The 17,997-nt window shown below is 42.1% G+C and overlaps 1 protein-coding gene across 3 annotated transcripts in view; it reads left to right on the top strand.

Annotated features, from left to right (window-relative positions):
- The window catches only part of FOXN3 (forkhead box N3), a 520,915-nt gene extending 504,234 nt beyond the window's left edge, over positions 1–16,681 (top strand). For 2 of the 3 annotated variants that reach the window (XM_011974305.1, XM_011974304.1), the window contains one exon: positions 9,875–16,681. In XM_011974305.1, coding sequence (XP_011829695.1) covers positions 9,875–10,436 — 562 coding nt within the window. In that variant the 3' untranslated portion in view covers positions 10,437–16,681. The remainder of the gene's footprint in view (positions 1–9,874) is intronic. The other variant, XM_011974303.1, reaches the window with a different exon arrangement.
- The last annotated feature ends 1,316 nt before the right edge of the window (positions 16,682–17,997 follow it).

Raw genomic sequence — 17,997 nt, 5'->3', positions numbered from 1 at the left:
AATAAACAGTTATCCCAGCATCACTTATTAAGTAGCCCCTCTTTTTCCCACTGATATGAAATGCTAGCTCTGATATATATCAGGTTTACTAATATTTGTGGGTTTATTTTGGGGGCTCTTGGTCCTATTTCATATTTTCCTGTACCATGGCAATACCCCATGGTACAGTGTCTGAAGTATTATATCTTTGTAAGTTCTTAAGTCTGGGAGCACATGTTCTCCCACTTTGTTCTTTTTAAAGTGTCTTTGCTATTCTTGGCTCTTTACAGTTGCATATAAATGTTATAATCAGCTTGATAAACTGCAAGGGGGTGTGCAAACAAGAAGAACAAAAGACACCCTATTGTGATTCCTGACTAGAATTGTATGGAATCTGTAGATCAATTTGTTGTGGATTAATACTCCTATATTGAAAGCCAGATGCAGTGGCATGTACCTGTAGTCCCAGCTACTCAGGAGGCTGAGGTGGAAAGATTGCTTAAGCTGGGAGTTTGAGGCCAGCCTGAATATAGTGAGACCCTAACTCTTAACAACAAAACTTCCTTTTTGCATCTTTCAGTCCATGAGCATTTGTAGTTCTCCATTTATTTAAATCTTCAGTGCCTCTCATTACACCTTTGTGATTTTTTTCCCTAAAGTTCCTATGCCTGTTCAGTTAGATTTGTTCTACATAGAATAGATTCTTTTTCATGCTGTTATAAATTTTACAAATTAATATGATGTATTTCTACTTGCTGCTAATATATGGAAATGCAATTTATTTCACATTATTGATTTTTTTTTCCAGCAACCTTGCTAAATAAACGGCATTAGTAATTCTAACAATTTATAGATTCTTCTGTGCACAAATCATATCTTCTGTCAATACTGGTGGGGTTTTTTTTCCTAATTATTGTATCTTTTCTTTTTCCTGTCCTATTGCACAGTCCAGGACCTCTGAATAGAAGTTATGATAACAGGCATCTTTGTGTTATTTCATATTTTAAATGGACCCATGTTACTGATTCACAATTGATAGGATATTAGTTAAAGGTTTCTTAGGAAATATGCTTTATCATAAGAAAATTATTCTATTCATAGTTTGCTATATTTTATCGTGAGTGGTTATTGAGTTTCATTAAAAAAAGTTTGCATCGTTAAGATAACTATAAAATTTTTCTTTTTTTTTTTTACTGTGGTGAATTACACTATAAATTTGTCATTTTGAACAAAGCTTGCATTTCTGAATATACTTGCTTATGATACTTTTTTTTACACATTACTAGAGTTGCCAAGCTAATGTTTTATTTACGAATTTTGTGTCTTTGTTTATAACCCACGTTTCTCTTGTTCTCTCTTTATCTAGTGTATTGTCAAGATTACATTAGCCTCAGAAAAGGAGTTGAGGCATATTCACTCTTTCAGATAAACTCTGAAAGAGTTTATCTAAGACTGAAAATATCTATTGCTTAATGTTCATTGGAACTTGCTTGCAAAATAGTCTGGCACTGGTGTTTTCCTTGTGGGATGATTTTTAACTATTGATTTAATTTACGTAATGATAATAGGATGACTTGTGCTTTTAAATTTCCTTTTGAATTTGTTTTGGCAACTCTAGGAGTTTGTCCACGTCACCTCAGGTTTCAAATATATTGGCAAAGAATTATTCATAATATACCTTGTCATATTTCAAAACATCTTCTGTAACTGTGTCCCTTTTTTATTCCTTATTTCATTTGTATCATTTCTCTTTTGCTTAGTTAATCTCGCCATAGATTTTTGTTTCAAAGAATCAACTTTTTAAGTTAGCTCTACTTTGCATTTATTCTTTATTCCATTGATTTCTGCTATTTATAAATTTCCTTTCTTTTTTGGATTTATTCTGTTTTTCTTTGTCTACGTTGGGTACTTTTATTTCAAGCCTTTCTTTTTCTTCTATACAAATTTACGGTTATAATTTTCCTCACCCTACTGCTTTTTGCATTCTATCGGTTTTGGTATTATTTATTTTAATTATTGTTAAGGTATAAGTATTTTCTAATTGCCATTTTGATTTTTTCTTTGATCCATGGGTATTTTTAAAATGTATTCTTTGAATTTCCAAACTAAAGAGAAGATGGTTGTTTTTTATTTTTGTGTTTAGTTATCTCTCAACATTGACTGTTAATTTCAATACATTGTGGTCAGAGAATTTATCTGTACAATATTGCTTCTTTGAAATTTGTTGACACTTGCTGTATGGTCTAGTATATATCAATTTTTAAAAAATATTTCAGCCAGGCTTGGTGGCTGGCAACTATAATCCCAGCAGTTTGGGAAGCTGATGTGGTAGATTGCTTGAGGTCATGAGTTCAAGACCAGTCCAGTCAACATAGTAAGACCCCATCTCTCTCAGTTATAAATGAAAAATAAATAGGTAGATAAAAATAAAAAATTTCATGTGTGCATCAAAAAATATGTCTTTTCCATTATTAGCTCATGTTCTATGTTTATGTCCAATAAGTCAAATCTCCATACGAAACTTTTGTGTGTGTGTGTGTCAGTTTGATCAACTGTATACTGAAAGGGATGTATTAAACTCTGCCATTCCAATGTAGATTTGACTATTTCTTCTGGTACCTCTTTCAATTTTAGGCATATATATTTTGAAGGTATTTTATTGGAACTATGCACATTTAGAATTGTTTTATCTTCCTGATGGGTTGAATCTTTAGAATGTTGAATGACTGTTTATCTGGAGTAATGATTTTTGCCTTGAAATCTATCTGATCTCATTTTAATATTGCTATACCAGCATAGCATAACTTGTTCCAGTCTTTTACTTTTAACCTGTTTTTCTTTATCCTGTTGTGTAGGAGTGTCTCTTGCAAACAGCATAGGGCTTCTTTTTTCTTTTTTAAATTTGAGCTAATGATCTATACCTTTTAGCTGAAGATTTTTAGCCCATTTTTATTGACATTTTTGAGTTTGGTTCTATCATCTCGTTTTACATTTGTGTTTGCCTCATTTTTTCAGATTCTTTTTTTTTTCTGGCATGATTTTAAATTGATTTTCCTACTCTTCATTCCATTTTTTCCCCCTTCTAATGATTTGGAAGTTACCCATTCTGTTTTTCTTCATTTAGTGTTGATTCTAGAACATTTAGCTTGAATATTTTAAAATATTTAAAGTTAATCAATATCTTTAACCTTCTGATTAATACAGGGCTCTGGGAATGCTTTAAATTCAGTTCTGTCCACCTCCCAATTGATATGCTACATTTCTCCAGTACTTCAGTTCTGGTTATTTTTGGTTTGTTTGTTTGTTTGTTTGTTTGTTTGTTTGTGTGTGTGTGTAGTGTCTTTAACCACTTAGTCATTATTATTATTGTATTGTACAATCAATACTTGGCCACATTTTCTTTTCTTTTTTGGGATAGGGTCTCACTCCTGTTGCCCAGGCTGGAGTGCAGTGGCACGAACACAGCTCACTGCAGCCTCAGCCTCCCAGTTTCAAATGATCCTACCACCTCAGCCTCCCAAGTAGTGGGGACTACAGGCATGCACCACCATGTTCAGTTAATTTTTTGCATTTTTAGTAGAGACAGGGTTTTGCCATGTTGCCAGGCTGGTCTTGGAACTGCTGGGCTCAAGTGGTTCGCTTCCCTCGGCCTCCCAAAGTGCTGGGATTACAGACGTGAGCTACAGCACCCAGCCTACATTTTCTTTACTGATCATTTCTTCTTACATCTCAGATCTTCCATTTTGGATTATTTTTCTCTTTCCTGAAATATGTTCTTAAGAAATTCCTACAGTGAGGGTTTATTTGAGGTTAAAGCCCTGAATTTTTGCCTGAAAAGATGTATTTTGCCCTTACCCTTAGAAGATAGTGTTACTGGATATAAAATTCTAGATTGACAGTTATTTTCTCTCTTGAGAATATTGTTCCACTTTCTTCTGCTTCACTTGTTTTATCCTAATTAGTACTTTAGGCGATACGTTTTCTTTGTACTACTTTAAAATCTTTTTGTCTTTTTTGTGTCTGCTCTAAAGTTTGACTGTGATGTGTCTACGTGTGGGCTTTATTTTCTTTATCCTGCATGGGATGTGTTGGCTTTCTGAATCTGAAGATTGGTACTGTCATCAAAACTAGAAAATTCTAGCCATTTTCTATTCAAGTATTGAATCTTCCCCATTTTTTCTTTTCACTGGAACTCCAGTTAGATTTCTATTGGTTCTTCTTTCTGTGTTCCGTCTCATCCAACCTTTCTTCCGTATTCTCTATCACTGTCTCTTTCTGCTGCCTTTTGTGTAGTATCTTCAGGTCCATATAACAATTCACTAATTTTTCTCTTCAGCCACATTGAGTCTTTTAGGACCACCTTCAATGTAGATTAATTAATTTATTTTTGATGCAGAGTCTCACTATGTTGCCCTGGCTAGGCTTGATCTCCTGGGCTCAAGCACTTCTTCCTCCTCAGCATCTTAAGTAGCTGAGATTACAGGTGTGAGCCACCACACTTTGCATTGATGTTTTTAATTTCAAGGATTATATGTTTTATCTCTGGAAGTTCTGTTTAGTGCTTTGTAATGTAGTCTGATCTTCCTTTCTAGTATTTTTCAATTCCCTCCTTTATTTCTTTAAACATACTAACTTTACATTCTGTAACTAATTATTTCAACATTTGTAGTCTTTGCTGTTCAGATTCTATCATTTCTTTGTTCTGTTGTCTCTTTGCTTATGGTGGCTTATTCCCATTGTGTTTAATGTTTTTATTTTTATTTTCTTTATTATGAACCCATGTTGTTGAAATCTTATCCATGGAAATTCCCTGTGGCTTGGGTTTAAAGTATGTTCTTCCAGAAAGGATTTGCTTTTGAAACCTCGGTTGGAAGCCCGGGGGACCAGTATACCCGAGGCCACTTGAACGCCCTTAGAGGGTGCACAGTAACCAGAGAGCAGCCAGCATCCACCTTCCTGCTGCTCCCCTCCTGCCTCCCGCCGAGTGAGTTTGGGTTCTTGTTCTTCTGCGAGGGCAGACGTTTGCTATAGAGAAACTTTGGCTTTCTTAGTTGCCTAGTTGCCTGATTGCTCACGTTGCAGATTATTTTTAAATGTTTTATTTGTGTGTATGTTTGTGTGGTTCTCTGAATATCCCTGATTTTCTAGTGAACCCAGCAATCCCTTTAAAACAAGTTACTGTACTTGATCTAGGATATTTTGTATTATAGTCAGAAGAGAACCTTCCAAATGTCTCTCTACCACTTGGCTGGAGGCGGAAGTCTCTGGTCATCTCTTCTCTTCCATGTCTACTTGCAGTTGGTTTTCAGAAGAAGCTTTGGACTTGCTCCAGTCTCCTGCTTCTACAATCCCATTCATTCCATCTGCTTTTCACACTTGGCAAAAGATCAGAGTCCTCAAGTAAATCCCTGGGGAGGACAACTACCCTACGTGATATCCTTTAGAGTTAGAGCCATTAGTTCCAGAGAGACTCCTAGTGCACCAGGTAAGAGGCGGAGACGCCACATGCTCGTTATACTGTAGTGGAACCCCTAATTAACTGGTTAAACAAACAAACAGACAAAAAATGGCAAATGGCCATGTCATAAACCTACACCTTGACTTTTAGTTAAAAGCCTGCGCATTCTGGGTTTGAACTAATGTGATTTCTCACTTTTTTATGTTTGATATTTTCCAACTATCTGACAAGAGAATGAGTACCAGGTTTTATTTGAGATGAATAGCACGTGGTTTTGTTGAGCCACGTGCGTTAAACTTTTAGAGGCCCAGTAAAATCAGGTGGCTCTGATGTATGCTAATTTATGCTCATTGCTATATCATTACACCTAAATTCAGCTAAAACTGAAAAATTGCAGGCATTTCGGATGGATCACATGTTCATTTTAATGAATGATTTTTAAGAAAGTGGTTAGAAATTCACCTTCCAACATGTTGAGAATGGCTGGTTTCTTTTAAGCATTTGTTGTCCTGTAATGGCAATCCCCGCGGCGGGAAGCATTTGACACCAAGTCAGTGCAGCTGGCTTTCTCCATCATGAATAACGTTGCACCAAGTTATTAATAAATGAAGGAGCTTGTCACTTCCTGCTGAGTTTTGTGTGTAATTTACGGATTACATAATCCCAAGCTACAATCTCAGGGAAGGTTAATTTCATCAAATGAGAAAGAGAGACATTTATATTTTAATTCTCACTCCCTGAAGTCATGTCTGTGTACCTGTTTTCATCCAGAAATATTGTCAGTGGATGTGTTGTTTTCTGTCTTTATCACAGTAAACTTCCTTCTTCGGGAGTGACAGGGAGATATTTTGAATTCCTGCTTGAACCATCTTTGAGATTGTCTGAGCCACCCCACTCATCAACCATGAGGCTCGCTGAGCTTCTGTTTTTCTGTGAAATGGATTAAGTAGGCCAGTGTTCCAAGAGGGACTTGGGTCCTGGACTTTGTTGACATGCAGTGTGATTCTAGGTGGTACCAGAAACTCTGCCCCACACAGCATCAGATCAGGGGCCGTGGAATCATTCTCTTTTCTATTCTCCCTTTAATCCATGGGATCTCTTTAAGAAGAAAGTTTCCATTTGGATCCCCCTCTTTAATGCTGCTAATCTCCCTATTTAAGAAAGAGAGAAACATTCCCAGGCTCGAAACCATTCCTCTTGTGATAGTGTGGGGCTCACCTTTAACGTCATTGCTTTGGTTCTAGTGTATTCCCCTCCCCAACACTTTGTATTTAAAAAATGTTCAAACTTAGGAAAGAAGGGAAAGAAAAGCACAATGAATAGCACAGACCCTTCACCTAGATTCACCAGGAATCAGCACCGTGGAGCACTTGCTTTCTTTCTCACTCTCGTGATTCTCCCTGTCTGTGTTCAGAGAGGGATCACGTTCTGCTTCACTGTGGTAGTGACGTGAGTTGTAAGCCCCAAGTTATTTTTTAAAAGAAGCATTCAGAACTGAATCCATTTACTAAAAGCTAAGTATAGCCCACTTTACTCTTTCAATTATACTTAGATTTACTATGAAACTGTTTGATGTTAGTTCAGTGGGTGAATTATTTTTGTATTTTATAGTAGTTCCCTGAAATGGCAAAGATCAAGAGGACCGTACAACGAGACTTTCATTTTCGTTCGCTTTAATAACTGTTAGTAGCTAGCTGTATGATTAATTACATTTACCAAGTCTCACATTTGGTAACACCTCAAGGTAATCTTATCCCAGCCATCTTTATGCACCCAAGACACAGCCAAGAAATAGGAAGTCTGCAGAAAACAGATATGGAGGAGGCCAGACCCCAAAGCTCAGGGGCTGTGTTCACAGGCAAGCCCTGGGGGAACTCCTCTTGAACGGCCTATTGCCTCTGACTTGGTGCTGGGTTCCCATACGCCTCCTGATCCAGAATAGAAAGAGAAAACAAGACTACTCAGAGCGAACAAGTCATAGCAGCAGGAAGTCGCCGGAATCGGATGGCAAGTAAACACGATCAGGCACCACAAGCAGCCTTGCTCTGTGCTCAGGACAGTTCATTTAATCCTCGCACAGCCCCGCAAGGTAGATGAGGAAGCTGAGGCTTCAAGAAGTAAAACAGCCTGCTCAGAGTCACCGATAAGCAGTAGTGGGATATGAACACAGGCGTGTGTGGCGTGCAAGCCAGGCTGTGTCTGTAAGGATTTGGGGGAGGTGGTGTGTGTCTGGGATCATGGAGCACAGGACACAAGCTGGGAACCTTCTGGGTCTCACTGGGACTTAGATGAACAAATGCACACATTGTAAGTGTTGGGGTTCCTCATGAGGCTCTTGGACATCTGGCAAAGGCTGAGTTTTGATAATGACCCTCGTGCATTTTGCTGGTGGACACAACAGTACGAAGTCTCTCCCCCAGCCTAAATTTAGCAGAATACCACTGGCCCTGGGGCCAAAGGAAAGCAACTCCTTCGCCTCACTCCCTACTGCACCCTTTTCATGAGGGACTCTTTCCCTTCCCCTTTTACTTTCTATGTGGGGTGCAACTGAAGTCTCCCTGAGCCTCAAGGCCCATGAGGGTGACAGGAGAAAAGCCAGGGTAGAGATTGTCCCTACTGTTATCTCATTGGTGATCCTGACCCCACAGCCCTTCTACCGGTGCCATATCCTCAGGGTGTGCCCAGCGAGTCATGGTGGTGGGGACCCACAGTCACTTCCCAAGCTTCATACTCTCGGCCACGTGATTCCACCTGCTGCTGCACTTCCTCAGTTTATCTGTTGTGTCCACCGTGCTGACACAGCGATAGCCACTGGGGGTCTAGCAGTAACCACACCCTGTCTTGTGGAGCTAGCTCTCTGATGGGACACATTCATGGACATCATCACCACACAGTTCATGATGATGGTGGGGAGTGTCCTCTACGGAGGGAGGATAAGAGTACTTACAGTTGGGCTCATCTAGGCGGGAAAAGTATGGTCATGTACCCCAGAACTCTTAGAAATGGATCACAAGGTAGATGAGCTTACAGGAAACCGGGCCAGCATGGTGCAATAAAACGGTTCTCATCCCATCAAATTCTTCAGCCCTTGTGTCCTAGATCAGATGCCTTGTCTTCCACAAAACATTCCCTGGTGTCCTTCCTTTGTCCCCTTCAGCTACAAGTGACCCTCCTCTCCTGCAAGTATTCATCCTTCTGAAGGCTGGGTGCCAGGCACTATCAGACAGGCAGCTGCCTCCCAGACACAAGAAGTGTGGGTCCTAACCAGGAATAAGCTTCACAGCCATTGCTCTCAGGCCAAGCCCTGGTCCTGACACCTGCAGGCATTAATGCGTGTCCTCAGCCCCACGGTGTAGTTACTATTCCCACTTCCCCGATAAGGAAGGACAAGGGATGTTAAGTACATCACTCAGATGTAAAGACACGAAGAAATAATCAGAGGCGTGATGAGCACTACAGGGGCCTGATAGGCATGGGTAGCAGGGACCTTGTTATAGGGAAATCACCAAGGAGGGTCGGTCTGGTGATGTAGCTAAGACCTCAAGTTTGAGAGTCAGACTTTGATTCCAGTCCCTGCTCTGCATGTGATTAGCTGTGTGACTTTAAGTAAATCACTGAACTTCTCCAGGCTTCACTTGGAGCCACTGGAAACTAAGGATGCTAATACTCACTTTACGGAGTTAAACATGGTCCTCTGCGCAGACTTAGCAGCGCGCCTGGCAGGTGTTGAGTTGGGGAAATCGTAGCTTACTGCTCTCTGGTCTGTGACGTGACCCTGACTTGCCTTTCTGTTAGGCTGCAGCATCGCTGTGACAGTGTCTATATCCCATCCAACCCCGTGTCCCCGTGTCCCTCCCCCAGAACCCTCCCTAAGGTCATGCATTTCTATTAGTTGCTCAGTGAATATTTGTAGATTGCATGAACGAGGGAGGGAATGCATGAGTGAGTAGCTGTCACCACATGGCAGGTGTCTTTGCTGAACACTGGTTTAGTCTTCTGACAAAAGCCTCCTAATGTAGCAGCTTCAGACAAGAGCAGACTTTGTTCTCTGAAGTACCAGCCAACATCGTCTGGCGGTGTCTGACTCCGCGGTGTTGGCGGGGACGCGAACCAAGCACAGCTTGATTTTTATGGTTTAATGTAAGAGATGGAGCCTCCGCCGCTGTCACTTCAGAAGTGTTGTTTTGACGTCTCAGCCACACAAATGGAGTGAAGCTGCCATTATAGGAGATAAGCAGGGGAGACTGAGGTGTCAGGATTTAGGACCCTGCCTTCAAAGCAGATCCACCTGTTGCCCCCACAGTTTGCAAGTGGCTCCATTGAACGCAGAAGGGCTGATGTTTGAAGGCAGGCGGGCTGCTGGGCACCCCCATCTGAGGAGGTCTAACTGTGTCCCCTTTTTGTCTCCCGTCCCTCCCCACTGTCCTCGCTCTGCAGGAATGGCATCACCAGCTGCCGGATGCGGACTGAGAGCGAGCCGTCGTGTGGCTCCCCGGTGGTCAGCGGAGACCCCAAGGAGGATCACAACTACAGCAGTGCCAAGTCCTCCAACGCCCGGAGCACCTCGCCCACCAGCGACTCCATCTCCTCCTCGTCCTCCTCCTCCTCGGCCGACGACCACTATGAGTTTGCCACCAAGGGGAGCCAGGAGGGCAGCGAGGGCAGCGAGGGGAGCTTCCGGAGCCGCGAGAGCCCCAGCGACACGGAGGAGGATGACAGGAAGCACAGCCAGAAGGAGCCCAAGGATTCTCTGGGGGACAGCGGGTATGCATCCCAGCACAAGAAGCGCCAGCACTTCGCCAAGGCCAGGAAGGTCCCCAGCGACACACTGCCCCTCAAAAAGAGACGCACCGAAAAGCCCCCCGAGAGCGACGACGAGGAGATGAAAGAAGCAGCGGGGTCACTCCTGCACTTAGCAGGGATCAGGTCCTGTTTGAATAACATCACCAATCGGACGGCAAAGGGGCAGAAAGAGCAAAAGGAAACCACGAAAAATTAAAAACAAGTCACTGATTTGTTTTGAACTTACGGCCATTTGGTTTCAGCATGTCAGGAGATTTCGAATGATTTGTGGCAATATCAGCGATTTTTTTCTTTTTTCTTGTTTTTGGTTTGGTTTTCTTTCTTTTCTTTTCCTTTTATTTTGTTTTAATTTGCCCCCCTTCTTTGTTTTGGACCCTTAAGAATTTTATTTTTAAAGGAGATTGAAGCCATAGAACTCATATTGACACTCAGCTGTTTTACAAAAGCTTTTCATTATCTGAAGACAAAACCGAAAAAGCCAAAATTACCATTGCTTCCTCCAGCTTGTCAAAAACCTGTGGCTGAATCCGCAGGGATGTCAACGTCAATACCACAGGAACACACATTCGGCACCTAGAAGGCACGTGGGCAAAGTAATCATCGTTCAGGCCCAACCCTTAGGTTTAAAAAGTCAGGTTGTCCATCCCATTGGGTTCACTGAGGCACATAAAGCAATTGAGGAGAAGGAGGACCCCTCGTCCCCCTAGGAGCAGACCCAAGCCTGTGGCACCAGGCATCTGATGGTGCCAGGAAAGCCACTGGAACTGTCACACGGCAAGCACAGAGGGCCGGCCACCAGTCCTCCATGCTTCTGAACCCTGAAGCCCGATGACGTCTTACGAGGTGGACGTTGGACTGTTCACGCACATCGGGCGTCAGTGACTCATGGAGAAGAAATGGGGTAAATTTTTAGTGATGTTGCTAATCACTGAATTCTGTTCTCTATTAAATTAAGAAAATGTTCCAAAAGCCATAAGCCTGAAGGTTGGCCCTGTGCACACACACATACACACAAACACACACCACAACACACTACGCATACACACACACACACACACACACACACAAGGAGAGAGAGAACACTGATGTGGAAAACAAGCTGTGTCTTCTTAACTGCCCAAGTGAAAAGCAACCAAGTCCAGGAAATTACAATAGCTGTTAAGGAAAGGAAATAATGGTACAGATCTTTTTCTGTCTATCAAAACTATTTGATCCAAGTGAAAAAAAAAACTAGAAAGCTACGGAACCTGCCATTAGTATTGTGGTGTATTTTTAAGATTAAAGGCACACTGATGGACAAAAAAAAAAGTAAAACATGGCAAAAAATAAAATAACTCCTATACTGCCCTCAAAATGGAGTTTGCAATTAATGTCAGGATTTATCTTTGCAAAAATCAATGATTTCCACATTCAGCCAGTATAGCCAGCAGTAATTTCTGATCCACAATGCATGGATTCCTTTGAAGAAAAAAAAGAAAAAGAAAAAAAATCACAAAAACAAACTTTTTTTATTCAAAAGTAACAAAGTTCTTGTAAGGTAAATAATGTATTTAGCATGAAGCATGAATTATTTTCATATAAATATAGAAAATAGAGAAAAGGCTATGCCTCTGATTTTTAAGCCCTTAGGCTTAGAGGTTCTTTTGGTTTTCTTCTTTTTTCTTTCTTTTTCTTTGCTTCCTTTCTTTCCTTTTTGTTTTTGTTTTTTGTTTTTGTTTTTGTTTTTTTCGGGTTATTTTGTTTTGGTTTTTTGAAGCAGGTGTTTAAGGTTTAACCTTCTTCAGGGACAAATTCTGACTGTTGGGGAACTTACTCTGCAATATAAAAATATCTTCATGCTCTGGTAGGGCTTGGATGGTTGAACTCTGTACTGCCTTGTGTGCACTTCAGCCCCGACCCCCTCTGATTCTCTGTTGAAAGTGTGTCCTTTCTCTCTGTCTGTACATGTTTAACATGACGCAATAATTTGAGGGCAAACTTAGTAGTGAGTGTGTATGATAGAATCAAGAGAATTATGGGACGCTTACTTGAGAAAATCATTACCATGATTTGGTCTAGGAAAAAGGCAGTGAATAATTATGCAAATTAGCCAGAAGAAGGGGAAATGTGCTAATGGGCCTTATTGGGTGAGGGGACGAGATGGGGTTCACGTGAAGGAGGAAGCGATGCCGAGGTAGGAAAGGCCAGCCCCAGACGTCCTATCGCCACAACGCCATGTCGCGGTAGGAAGCAGGGGCCGGCCATCGCTACCTTCAGCACACTGACCAACCTGGAATTAAGACCACCTGGATCGTGAGAGCTGAACTTAGAAACCAGACAGTGTCGTGCAGCCCAGAAACTCCTGCTGTTACCTTTGCCTGAGAAATTTTCTTTGGAGGGGGCGGGGGGGGTTCCAAAGAGAAATCGCTAGAAGAATATGATCTTCCATCCAAGTGGAGGGAAACTTTAAAACACAGACACCCAGTACTGTGGCTCAGGATACGATGCGTGAGGAGAGGGAGGGAACAGAGATGACCTTAACTTTTAAACAAGGGACTGCTGTGGGCCAAAGCCAAGCCCATCTGCCAGGACCAGGTAGTGTCAGAAGCGCCATCAGCCCGGACAGTGGGAACTAACTGGTGCATTCCCCACACTTACCTTCCGGTGGGTTGCTGATGAGAGAACCTGAAAAAACCTGCACCTCTACAACAGGTCGAATTCATGACCTGAAGCTGAATACTTCTAGCATATTTGTTCAGGGTGTAGATGGGAATAAAATATCTTTGCAGTGCTCTGTTCCCTCCGTCTCCCCAGACATCTGCCACCCTAAAAGCCATCCACAGCTATGGAGCCTGAGCGACACCTTGATTTGTGTTGTCACCTGACCAAGCCTAAAGACCTCCAGCTCAGTGCCCCACCTTCATCCCACTCCCCCGATGATGAAATTCAGACCTCTCTCCTGAAAGGCAGAGGTTCAACATTCAGGAATGTTTCTGGCCAGGGACTTCTTCCAATTAAAACCCCCACCGTGGGCTGTCTCCCCTCTTTTCATTTTTCTAAAGGGGCAGAGGCCTCTTTTAGAAAATAATAAAATGCAATGTGTGTGATTTACTTTTCTGATCTCTCTGAGAAATAGAGAAATATGAAAGTGTGTTCTTAACTCCAGAACCACTCTTTTTGCATAAATACCTCATCGGGCAGCTTTCTAAGTGTGATTTTCCTGAGTCTCCCTTCGTTGGATCTGCCGGAAGACTTGTCGGGGAACCTTTAGTGAGGGTACTTCTTCCTATTTTTCTTCTGTTTTTGGAGGCATACACATTATGCATAACCAAAACAATGGCTCAATTGTGTTTAACTTTGCATTTTGATTGTTGAGAACAAAAACAAGAAGTATCAATGTGTATGTGGCTGTTTGTAGTGAATTCATTGCAGAATGAGGTTGTCCGTGTCCTTAACAAGCCAAGGGGCAGGAGGCACCCTCTCTTATCCCCTCCTCCAAGAGCAGTAGAGAATTTAAGCACAAGCCTATTTGTGAAAGAATATTTTGCTTAAGTGTCATTCACTTTAGTCTTGGAATTCCTTCCCAAACGTCAGGTGTTCTTTTAGCTTCCAAACTAGCATATGTATCCATTAGTCTGACAGATCGCCTGAACACCATTAAGAGGTGTGGTGTTTTTGCTTTCATTTCTCCTGCTGGGAGAAGTGGCGGTTCGTGTGTCATTCCAGTATCTCACATACTCACACGGGGCAGGGGGGAGGGGGAAACGGGGAACTATAGCAATATTTAAAGATGCTTTGGAAACCAACCGTGAACACATCAACGCCACGATGTCTACGATTACTTGCTATTGGCCCTCGGACACATTTAAGAGAAAAGAGACAGTCAGCTCTTTTTTTCTTAAATGATACACACATAGACAGTTATTTTTATCCTATTATAATTGTCTTTTATCTTTATCTAGTACTATGTGGAAAGGGTTTGCATCATAGATATTTCCCAGCCTTACAATATACCATAAGCTCCTACTTCCCTGCCCCTCTCTAATCAGTATTCTATCAAGAGTTCTTTGGTGAAGCCATCTATCTGAAACTAAAATGAACCAAACCCATATTTCACTGGTGGTTGGAGAAAACCATGGCCAGAACGATTGTGGCAGGTCTCAATCTTGGGAGTTTTTAAGAAGGAATGTGCCAGAGGCCTTTCCCAAGAACGGAGTTGAGTTTTGTTTTGTTTTGCAGAGGCATTCAATGTGTCTAGTGCTTGCTGGCCACAGCAGTTACTACCAGGAGCCTTCTGGGAGGGGCCGTTGTGTTGAAGGAGGCTCCTGCCTGAGGGACAGTATCAGGCAGTGGATTCTGTAGAGTGAGAACCAGGTGGACGCCTTCTGTGCCCAGCTCAGGGTCCTGCACCACGCCAGGACTGCCCAGGCCAAGGGCTACTGGCGCAAGTTCCACTCATTCCACTCTGTGTGGGGGGCCGTGCGCCTCTCCTGGAAGAGCTCTTGGAGAAGGAATTGGAGTTACGTACAAGTGGCCTAAATGGGAAGCTTTTCTAGATGAGACTGGATTAAATTCCATGTGGTTTATCTTTCCCTTTAATTCAGGTTGGGACTCGTTTCTTCCTGGTGGATCACAGCTGCCCAGATGTTGCAATTGATTTTTATGTTTCTGTAGAGAAGTATTTTTCTTTCATCTTCAGAATTTTTTTTTTTTTTGCCACCAAAAGCAAACATTGGAACTCTGTGTTTCCTCTTGATTGTGACTTCCCAGTGTTGACAGTTAAGTCCTTAGTGTCGTAGGTCCCAGCCCACCAATACTATATCAAACACTGTTATGCACATAATGCAGCACTGTGATCTAATTTAAATAATACTTTTTTATTATTTATACTACTATATATAATATACATCAACACTTTTGCTATAGAACCTAAGTGATAACCCTCTTTTAGTTACCTGCCAAACTCTGGACTTGGTTTATATTGCAGTTAACACAGTTACAAAGTTGTAATGGTGTCTTTTTTTTTCCTTTGTAACGGAATGTGTAAATCAAAGTATATACATTGTGTGGTGTTCCTGTTTCTGGAGTTTCATGAGGATTTACACATGGCATTCAGTGTTCTGTATAGGTCTGCCTACCTTTGTGAATGCATCTGTTAACCCCTCTTCCTTTGAGAGAGCACCGGCGATGGTGGTTAACTCCTTGTGTTTTCCCTCTCTCCTACTGGTTATTCTTGAATTAAGCACAGACTCGTCAGCTCGGCTGCTTTATCATGAATATTGTGTGTGACCTTGCAGTTCTTCCACAGTTCAGCAAACAAGTGCTAGCTTCACTGACCAAAAATTAAGGAAGGAAAACACAGTTTTTAAAACGATCCATCTTTTAACAGCCGAAACCGATGTGTCTATGGTGCTGCATCTTGCTGTTGTACTTCTGAAATCAGACCTGTGGGAACCATCATTTCTGACTTAACCGTGAGATGCTCACGAGTACCCTTCCTGTTGTTTTGTTAGCATTGAAATCAAGACTATTTATTTGGAATACATACAACAGTGTTTTTCCACTGTATTTCATTTGCAAAAGTTGAGAACTGCCTTCTCTACCTTTTGCAAAATAATTGATATTCCATATTGGATTCTCAAAGACTTCGATATGGTGAACCTATTAAACCTAGAAATTGTATTCATCCTTTCATGACTGTGGCCTGAGTTCCCCAGCCCCTCTCCTCCTTTTTTTTAGATGAGATTTAGCACACTCTCAGTTATTTAAACATGCAACATTTCTTGAGTATGTATGTTGAGGCCATCTGAGCTCATAGCTGATTCAGTAACCAGTTTCATGCTGTGTCATTCACACTCACTACTTAATACTGCCATGGTGAAAATGTGGAGGAAAAATGTATCCATGTGTGTCTGGGAAGCATATACACTTGTACATTTTTTAATACTCTGATTCTGTAACATTTCTGAGTTTTGTTTTGTTTTACAGAAAAAAAAAAAGTGATAAAGCAATCAGAAGACCAAGAGGTTTACTATTGATGCTTAGGGTCGTCTGACCTTGGCTGGCCAATAGACGTACACGGCCAAATTAATTTACAAGAGTAATAATTTTTCAAAAGCCAATTTTTTTTTCTGTATTTTCTGTATGAAACTGCCAATATCATGAATAGAAAGGGAGAACCATAAAGGAGAAAGAACGTGATGTTCTGTTATGTTCGTGTGAACCTAAGGAAACAATGTGGAGGCAGGCGCGATCAGCCGAACTCTAGGGACTTGATGGTGTTGCTTGGAAGGCATCCATACCTGCATTTTGCATTCTTCATATGTAATCATATTGCCAAAGACAAACTATTTCATCATTTATTGTAAATAACACTTTTCCCCAGACCTACCATAAAGTTTCTGTGATGTATTGTCTTCCAGTTGCAATAAAAATTACTGAGTTGCATCAATTGAAGAAAAACACCACGTAGTGTTATGTGTGCCGCGTCTCCCTGTGCAGATGCTGGGCCGCAACATCATTTCTGTTTCTTACCTGCAGTCAGGTGCGTGTGCAGTTTTTACTGTCTGGTTTCAGGGTTCTCAGCTGCATTTATTGTGCCCATCCTCACACATGCGTAGATTCGGGTGGAAATCACACACTGCTCTGCAAACACAAATGCGCTTTCGGAAGCTGGGCTTACCCAGGATCTCAAGAGAATTCCAGCTCTGGTGTAGACAGCTGGTGGATGGCCAGCCTCCCATCATGAGTCTTAAGACTTGTGGTTTAGACGGAGCTTCCCTTTTGTTGGGAAGTTATCAAACAATAAACTGAAATTGTACTTTAGGACTGGATGGAGCCTGCCAGCCTATCCCAGATCCTGAGGGTTTCTTGTGATGACATTTCTAGCCCCAAGACCTTCATCTGCCAGGATTTATTACATCATCACTGAAGTGCCCACCCCAGACCCTCGCACACACACATCCCCCAGGAACCAACAAGGAGCTGATGGGAGAAAGGGGAGTGGGAACAAGGAATAGATCACAAAGCACCAGTCACCCTGGTGGACGAGTAGAAAGACATGTTCTCATGCATCTCTCTGGTTCCTTTTGTGATGGTTTTGTTTTCAGTTGCCCTGCCTGTAGGTCTCACCAACAGTAACCTTAGTGTAGAACTGGCCTTGGCTACCACCCCTCTGCTGGGCCCCCACATCCACTGGTGTCTTTGTCCTCCAAGATGCTTGGGCTGTGTCTCCTGTCCTGCGGTCATGGTGTCACTCTAAGGTCATAGGCCCATCTGTCCTGGTAAGTCTACTGGGATAAATTCCTCCCCATTACACATCTCAAGGTGGTCACCTCTATATCCTGTGGGTTTGGCCCTTGTTGCTGCCATATCTGATCCCACTGTTGGAATCACTTTCAAAGCTATGATGTGTCCTCCAGGGTACAAATCAATATTCGAGGAGACTTGATTGGGAGGAAGAGCTAAAGTCATTGGGAGCTGAATGTGATGAATCAATCCAAACTGGGTAGTTCTTGAGGCCAAACATAAGGTGGGGCCACCTTAAAACACCTACAGCAACCTTTTTCAATAAGTGACTCTCAAGGGGACTGGAGGAGAGACCTCACGTGGATGATCAGAATACCAGAGGGGGCCCTGTCAAAATGATCACACCTGCAGAATTCTGATCAGGCAACACCGTCTTCAAAGTCCTATGGATTATCAGAGCAGGGAGCTTCTCCCCATGGTGCCAGAGACTGTTAAGGCTCTTCTGGGCTTGAAGCTCAGTCTGGATGGGT

This window comes from Mandrillus leucophaeus, unplaced genomic scaffold (genome assembly GCF_000951045.1).
Source record: "Mandrillus leucophaeus isolate KB7577 unplaced genomic scaffold, Mleu.le_1.0 Scaffold144, whole genome shotgun sequence".
Taxonomy (NCBI): domain Eukaryota; kingdom Metazoa; phylum Chordata; class Mammalia; order Primates; family Cercopithecidae; genus Mandrillus; species Mandrillus leucophaeus.
The sequence above is the reverse complement of the archived record's forward strand: the minus strand, read 5'-3'. Positions and strand labels throughout refer to the sequence as shown.